This window comes from Anopheles bellator, chromosome 2, assembly GCF_943735745.2.
Source record: "Anopheles bellator chromosome 2, idAnoBellAS_SP24_06.2, whole genome shotgun sequence".
NCBI lineage: Eukaryota > Metazoa > Arthropoda > Insecta > Diptera > Culicidae > Anopheles > Anopheles bellator.
In genome coordinates, this window is record NC_071286.1 from 16,524,469 (window position 1) to 16,532,823 (window position 8,355).

The 8,355-nt window shown below is 48.6% G+C and overlaps 1 protein-coding gene across 1 annotated transcript in view; it reads left to right on the forward strand.

Annotated features, from left to right (window-relative positions):
• Nucleotides 1-4,257: 4,257 nt before the first annotated feature.
• Nucleotides 4,258-8,355, forward strand: part of LOC131207087 (zinc metalloproteinase nas-14-like) — a 13,828-nt gene continuing 9,730 nt past the window's right edge. The window contains exon 1 of the mRNA XM_058199697.1: nucleotides 4,258-4,265. Coding sequence (XP_058055680.1) covers nucleotides 4,258-4,265 — 8 coding nt within the window. The remainder of the gene's footprint in view (nucleotides 4,266-8,355) is intronic.

Genomic DNA, 8,355 nt, shown 5'->3' on the forward strand with positions numbered 1-8,355 from the left:
CGAGAACAACTTCGAGTATAAAAGGAGGTCGGAGCGCAGAATTTAGGGAGTCGCAAAACAGCAGTAGACCAGAGCGGTCTAACGTTAAGTGATCTCAACTACGAAAGAGGAATAAAGTTACGAAAAGGAAGAAAATTCCAGTCTATACTGTTTTCCCTTTCTTACATATAGTCAGAGGATATTCGCGTCAGGGTGCTAGCATCCAACAGGTTATTCTAAAGTCTGAAGAAACTAAAAACGACAATAGAAAATAAAAACAGCAATTCCGTAACCCTGTCAACCCTGGTTCAATTTCAATTTGGTATCACAATTTACATACTATTAAAATTCGTTCCATTCAATTAACTTGCTTTTCTATGTTGAGCAAATGTTCTACCAACCGAAACTGCCGTGGGCTAACGAAGGCTCCCACAGCGCCATCGATCGAAGAATCTCTTCCCAAGTTTGATTGATATTGCCGCTCCCGTGTAATTGATGTTTGCGGTCGCAGAAACAATCAGCAGTCATATCGTCGACGACAACACACTCATTATCTGCGCTAACTGAAGCGCGTAGCTACTTATCTGCTAGGGAGCCCGCGGATCCTCGCGCCCGCGAACTTAAATAGAACTCTACATGAAACGGTTCGATTCCGACGAAAATTACCCATCAGCCCGGCTGCCTCCATCATAGGCTGACTCAAGGCGGTAGGTGGTCGAGGTACCAGTCAGCCAGCACCACATCCGGTACGCGAGAAGGATGTGCCGGATATTATTTATTCATGGTAATCATCGATAGCTACATTCGGGTGCCGGTATCTTTTCACTTCGCGGGTCCTGGCAGCCCGCAGTTCGGAGCCGTTCACCGAGTTTATAATGGCTGTATCGCTAGTAGCAGGTAGCAGAGAAAATAATGGCAATCTCACTATCTTGGCGAGGTTGGAGGGAAAATTAGTTCCCCGCCCGGGATTCGCCCTCGAGTGATCTCCCCCACGCGTGGCGGTACGACCTGCGGCATACGTCGCCAAACGTCACCCGTTCGGCGGTTCGTAAGCATAACATTACCATCTACTTAGTCGGTGCTTTGGAATAAATAATTATAAATTATTCAAATTCGAACCACCGATCGGTGGATCGTCAGCGGGCGCTTCTGGTCACGCTGGGATGATGAGTGACGAGAGATTTGACTCGTCGGTATCGTAAGTCACACGTCCCGCCGTTCCGAAGGGATTGCCAGAAGCAATTTGGCTCGGCAAAGTCTTTGAAGCTTTGCGACCCAAGACAAGCGCGCGGATAGTGTAAGATCTCCCGAAAGCTTCCCTTTGATCCCCGGGCCGGGCCGGGCCATTTTCGGCAAGTCAACAAACGCTAGTGCCGCTTTCTATTTTAATTTCCCAATTAACTTCGTGAAGATTAAACTCACCATTTGACGCGCTTTGATGTACGTGGCCGGTTCGGAGCGACATGGTCCCAAAAAGCCGGGGTTCTGAGTGCCATTAAATCGAAAACGGCACCGAAACCGAGATCCTTGCTCGATAGACGCACACTTATTATCTATTTAATTTACGCACTTTCAGTCACCGCGTTCCGGCAAAAAATAACTCGCACAGTAATGGTATGGTGGTTGATGAAAAATGCAAATCCGACCCGTACCCATCTCGGAAGCTCGGGCAAATGATTGCCACATTTTCACACCGTGAATGTGTGGTGCTGGAAGTCACGCAAAAAAAACGGCCAATCACAAGTGCTTTTTGGGAATGCTTTAAAGCTAAATTATTTATGCGCTGCCGGTGCCGCACCGAAATTCCTTGCTCGCCGATGTGATGGCGCAAAAACATAAAAATAACTCAAACTGCACATCGCACGCGGCAGCCCGAATTCCACTCGAATTTGCTGAACTAAAAAAGGCAGCTAGTGCCTGACACCGCCCGACGAATACAATTATCATAATGGATGGTCAGTTTATTAATATAATCAGCGCCATGCATCCCACCGGACCCATGGCACCGGTCGGAAAGGTCGAAAGTTTGCTTAACAAATGCGCAACATCATTAACGCTGAACGTAATAAATATGAACTGAAGTTACAGTAAACTTAAAGCAAGCAAACAGTCCACAATGTCCAGAGCAAACATGGGTTATCATGTGATATAATAAAGTACTGCAGCTGCAACGGATCAGTACATGCTTTTTTGGATCGGTGCGCAACTGAAATTGAGCAGAGTTTTTGAGAACTTTTGCATAAAACCCTGTAAACAGAAAAAATACATTTCACATTAATTCAGCGGAACCACCAACCAGTGGAATGAAAATGTAGCAAGACCTCCAAAAGATTTAGTATCTAAAGGTTATGGTAAAAATATGAAACATAATTAATACCCTCACCATAAACAAAACAACAGAAATTGTAGCTAACACAATGAGCATGGTAAGCGAGTGCAATAGAAAACAAAAAACAGCCAATCGCTTCTTTCGCATCGACTCTACTGAGACCACTTTACATAGATTTTCATTCTGCGCGTTGCAGATGCTTTGCAGGGCACTGCAGAGCACTTGTCCACTGGCGCTTCATTAATGTAATTACCTAAATCACTGTGCCGACCAGGGGCGCAGGCTTTGCTGCACTCAAAGCTGCACAAAAAACAAACGAAAACAAATGTCCTGTTAAGTCCTCCGGAAGGAGTTGTTGAAGGAGAACAAATGCCTTCCATAACAAACGGCACTCTTCTTCTATGCAGCCCGCACGGTGATTTATTGGTCTTTGGTCCGGTCCCGGAGCAGAAGGTGAATGTTTGGTTCAGTTCCACAAGTGTGGCACTCTCGCGTAATTAGCCTGCTCGCAAGTATCTGTTCGCAACCTGCTCGAACTGGTTGGAACTGGCGATGCTTTAATTATCCAAAGTACCACTGCACTCGGGTGCCAGCGTTATCGCCCCAATCACTGCCACCGACCTGGGCCAGAAAACCGGGAATTCAATTATTAGCCAGCGTCTTCCTCCAAACAACGGAAGTCCGGCGAGAAAGGCTGGCCAACGCCCATACCGCGACGCATCGGGCCCATCCCAAAACGCTCGGATCTCGAGCATCAAAAAGCACTCGGGTCGCTAATTAAAGAAAATGTATTTCCCGTCACCTTCGTTACTGCACATTAGCTCCCAAAGTGCCCGATGCTGCCCAAAGTTGGCAACCGACGCCGGCGATGCCGCTACCCGCCGATGGGACGGGGCATCCGAAAATCTTAAGAGCATAGAGCCTAATTATGAATTATTAATGTTCTGCCGCAGTGCAAATTTTTGCGCACCCGAAGAGGCACCGAGCGCAAAGAATCTGGCGGTCCCAGAAAAACGGGGCCGCAAAAGCGAGCGAAGAATTGTCCCCGTTCATAGGGGATGCCGTGCAGGGGAACGTACAAAAAAGGGGAACAATCTAATTACGGAACCGTTACGTCTACAAATTATGCCTTTAATTGGTTCCTTCTCTATTGTTTGTGGAAGAGTGCTAAGGAAGTGCTACTTTGGAGAAAGAAATACGCAAACGTTGCTATGCTCTACCGTGTTGTGATGCGAGCTGATGAATCGGCATTCGCTCGTTTCCGGTTGCTTTAAGATGCTTTTTTGCTATTTTTGCTTGATTCGAGAACTGTTGCAACATTTTCAAACTTAACGCGGCATTATTAATTTTAGCTCAGCTTTGGATCAGCTTAGATTTAGATTCGGTTTTGTGACATTTCGATGAACAAATGCGTTAATGACCATTGATTTGGATATTTCTGAAACAGAGATTGAAGCCAAGAAGCGACATTCAACAGCATCACTCGACATCACTCCCTTCGTCGACATGGCGTGTCCTTTCACGTTAGCGTTGACCACTTTCCAGTTTTCACTAGTTCCGAACCTTTCCTTCCACTGACGATGGCAAAAAGGGACACTGCGAATGGGGCCCCTGCCGAGCTCCGGACCCGAACCCGAAACCCGGGGCTTCATTATTCTTACATTTTATTGCTCCGACCCAACCGAAGCAGGGCCGTATTAAAAATAATTTATAGGTATGTAGCGACCTCGTCGTAATACGAATTCGAGCAGTCGAGCAGCACGGTCCAGCAGCACGCTCGAGCAATCGTCAAGTATTCATTGAACAATTTTATCCGCACCTTCGAAGAATAGTTAAGAACACTTTTGGTGTGACGCCCAAGGCTACAGGACGTATTTAACCATTACCGCCAATCATAAAAATAAATAATAAGGAACTACTGAAGTTCCTAAATTGGTGACCCCGACGTGATGGGAACGTGAGTGTCTTTCTATAAGTGAAAAATTGAGTGCAGCAGAATTAGTTTCGAACTTCAGTCAATACGCGAAGTGAAACGGTGAAGCGATGAATCCGCAAAATCCTTCATCGACAACAGCCACGGCAGGCCCCTCAGCAGTTCCGGCTACCTTCACAGCGCCTTCGACCACGCCAGTAACTGCACCGAGAGAAATTGGAGACTTTCTGCCAAGACGCTTAGAGGAAGCTTACCGTTCACCGACAAACATCGATGCCATGAGCACTCCTCGGATTCCGATTCCGGTGATGGACGTGCAGAATATCGACGGGTTTTTCATCGCCGTCGAATATTGGTTTGCGGCCAGCGGCATATCACCAGTTGCTGATCTGCGACGTTTCAATCTGTTAATGGCGCAAGTTCCTCAGAAAACGCATTTGGAATTGAGAGAAAACTTTCGCGAGCTTCCCGCACATGGGAAGTATGAATTTGCAAAAAAGGTGCTGCTCGACTACTTCTCTGAGTCGCAGCAACGACGAATGCGCCGCGTGCTGTCTGAAATGTCACTAGGCGATCAACGACCCTCGCAGCTGTATCATGAAATGAAGAGAGTATCGCAGGGGTCCTTGAACGACTCACTCCTACTAGACGTCTGGGCTGCACGGCTGCCGCCCGGAATACACCAGCTGGTCATTGCAAATACCGGTGCTATCTCCGAGAAGTTAGTCATCGCTGACGCTGTCTTGGAGGCACAACGCTGGCGTCCATTGGACCTTATTGGTACAGAGAGGAACGTTGCAGCCTCATCTAACCAACCGCGGGCCAGCAATGACAATACACTCCTCGAGGAAATACGAAATCTGCGGCGAGAAATGAACCAATTGAAGATCGGACAACGACGAGCCAGAACACCGAATCGTTATCGTTCAGGTTCGGGGTCGTGGACGCGCGGGAGTCCGGACCGACGTAATAACGATCAAGGCTGTCCTGTCAAGGACACATGTTGGTACCACGAACGCTATGGAGAACGGGCGACACGTTGCCGCCTACCGTGCAAGTTTGCGGTAAACAATACTACATCCCACTAAGTACGCGAGTTGGGAGAGGGAACTCGAGAAAACAACGCTCGTTCCCACGCCGCGTCCCGGCTTTGCATCAATGACCAGTCGAACGGTACGAATTACCTGGTCGACAGCGGCGCTGAATTATCACTCCTACCGAAGGATCAGCGGCTTAAGAATTTGAAACCAACCGACATCATACTCATCGCGGCAAACGGAACCCGAATTCCTGTCTACGGAGAGGCGACGATCTCAGTTAATCTCGGCCTACGACGGGCCTTTGAATGGACATTCATCATTGCTGACGTGGCAACGGCCATACTAGGTGCCGATTTCCTGAGCCATTACAATCTTTTGATTGATCTCAAGAGGAAGCGGCTTGTTGACAACTTAACCACTCTCCAGACAGCGGGTATCATAGTGGACACTGCTTACAGCAACATTCGAGCCTTCGAACAGACCAACGAGTTCACCAAGTTGCTCGGGCAGTTCCCAGCTATTACAAAAACCAAGCCGCCCGATGAACATTACAACACCACAACCGTACATTGTATTACGACTACCGGGCCGCCAACGAGTGCAAGACCCCGACGGCTGCCGCCCGACAAGCTCGCAGCAGCTAAAACAGAATTCGAGCTCCTCATGAAATTGGGTATCTGCCGCCCCTCGAAATCAAATTGGGCAAGCCCCCTGCATATGGTGCAGAAGGCGGACGGAACCTGGCGGCCATGCGGCGATTATCGGGCACTGAACGCCCAAACGACACCTGATAGGTACCCAGTTCCGTACCTTCAGGACTTCACCGCCATGCTGGCCGGAAAGACCATCTTTTCCAAGGTAGATCTGAAGAAAGCATTCCATCAGGTTCCAGTTAACCCGGACGACATTCCAAAAACCGCCATCATCACGCCTTTTGGACTTTTTGAGTTCCCGTATATGACCTTCGGTCTTCGAAATGCGGCTCAAACTTTCCAAAGATTGATCGACGAGGTGCTACGAGGACTGGATTTCGTCTTCGTGTACATTGATGACATTTTCGTTGCATCGACGGATCCTCAGCAGCATCGTGAGCATCTCACCACCCTGTTCAAGCGCCTGCAGGACCATCATTTACAGGTGAACGTCACAAAAACAGAATTTGGAAAGAAAACCATGGATTTCCTCGGGCATCGGGTTGACCAGCACGGCATACGTCCGCTCCCCGAACGAGTAGAAGCGCTACAGAAAATGGAGTTGCCGTCGACAGTTAAGGAACTAAAGAGCTTCCTGGCAATGTTGAATTTTTATCGTCGATTTATTCCCAACGCCATCAAGACCCAAGGTCTCCTGCTTGATATGATTCCGGGAAACAAGCGAAACGATAAGACAACGCTCACTTGGTCGGACAAGGCCAAGGCAGCTTTTCGTCTTTGCAAAGACCAGCTTGCGAACGTCGCACTCCTTGCGCACCCGGTCGCAGATGCAGAATTATCCTTGTGGGTGGACGCTTCCGACATTGCAGCAGGTGCGGCTCTGCACCAGGTAGTCGATGGAAAGTTGGAGCCCCTCGGTTTCTTTTCAAAGAAATTCAACTCGGCGCAGCAGAAGTACAGCACTTACGACCGAGAGCTAACAGCTATCTTCCTCGCGATTCATCATTTCCGTCACTGGTTAGAAGGACGTCTTCACCACATCTACACGGACCATAAACCGATAACATTCGCTTTCCACCAGAATCCAGCAAAGGCATCACCGCGGCAATTAAGACAACTGGACTTAATCGCACAATTTACAACCGATATTCGTCACGTACAAGGCAGCGAGAACGTTTCCGCTGACTTACTGTCACGTATTGAGTCGATAGATATTGCAACCGAAGTGGACTTCAAGGCCTTGGCAGCTGATCAGGCCATCGATACCGAACTTCAGTCCATTCTTCGGGGTGAGACAACCACTGCCCTACAGCTCAAGAAAGTCGTCCTACCGGGAAGCAATCAGCAAATTGTATGCGACGAAGGTCATGAACGACTGCGACCTTTTATTACACGAGCCTTTCGAGAGCGCTTCCTCAAGGCTACGCACGGGCTTCATCATCCCGGAACACGAGCCACTGCCAAAGCAATGACATCAAGATTTGTTTGGCCAGGCATTCGCAAGGACAGCATAGAATATGCACGCCGCTGTATCAAGTGTCAACGAGCAAAAATCGGTCGCCACACTAAATCTAGCCTGAACCGCTACCCTACAACGACCGGACGGTTTACTCACATCAATATCGATCTCGTTGGACCGTTCCCACCAAGCAACGGACAACGTTATTGTCTAACAATAATCGACCGATTTACACGCTGGCCTGAAGCGATACCGATTCCCGACATGACTGCGCCAGTGGTAGCACGTGCTCTCCTTATGCACTGGATTGCGCGATTCGGTATTCCTCAATATGTCACCAGCGACCAGGGTCGTCAGTTCGAGTCCCACCTATTCGACGAGCTTATGAGGTTACTAGGGACCAAACATCTTCGAACGACGGCGTATCATCCGCAGAGCAACGGCATTATTGAACGATGGCACAGAACGCTCAAATCTGCCATCCTTTGCAGCGATACCACGAATTGGACCGACCATCTTCCTATCATTCTACTTGGGATGCGTACTGCAGTTAAAGATGACCTGCAAGCTGCACCCGCTGAGCTGGTCTATGGAACAACCCTTCGCATACCATCGGACTTTGTTTGCGACTCATCAATCGAACCACCGTGTCCTGATCCTGAGTTCTTAGCCAATCTACGAAATGCGATGCGATCATTACGCAGCAACGAGACATCATGGCACGGACAACAAAGAGTCTTTATAAACAAGGATCTGGCGAACTCCACGCATGTTTTCGTCAGAAATGACTCCATCAGACCATCACTATCTACACCCTACGAAGGACCTTTCCGAGTGTGTGGACGGAATGAAAAATTCTTCTCGCTCGAAGTTAACGGGAAGGTCACCAAGGTATCGGTTGACCGGCTGAAACCATGCTATCGAGCAGAACTGCAGCATAACAACGTTAAGACATCATCAAG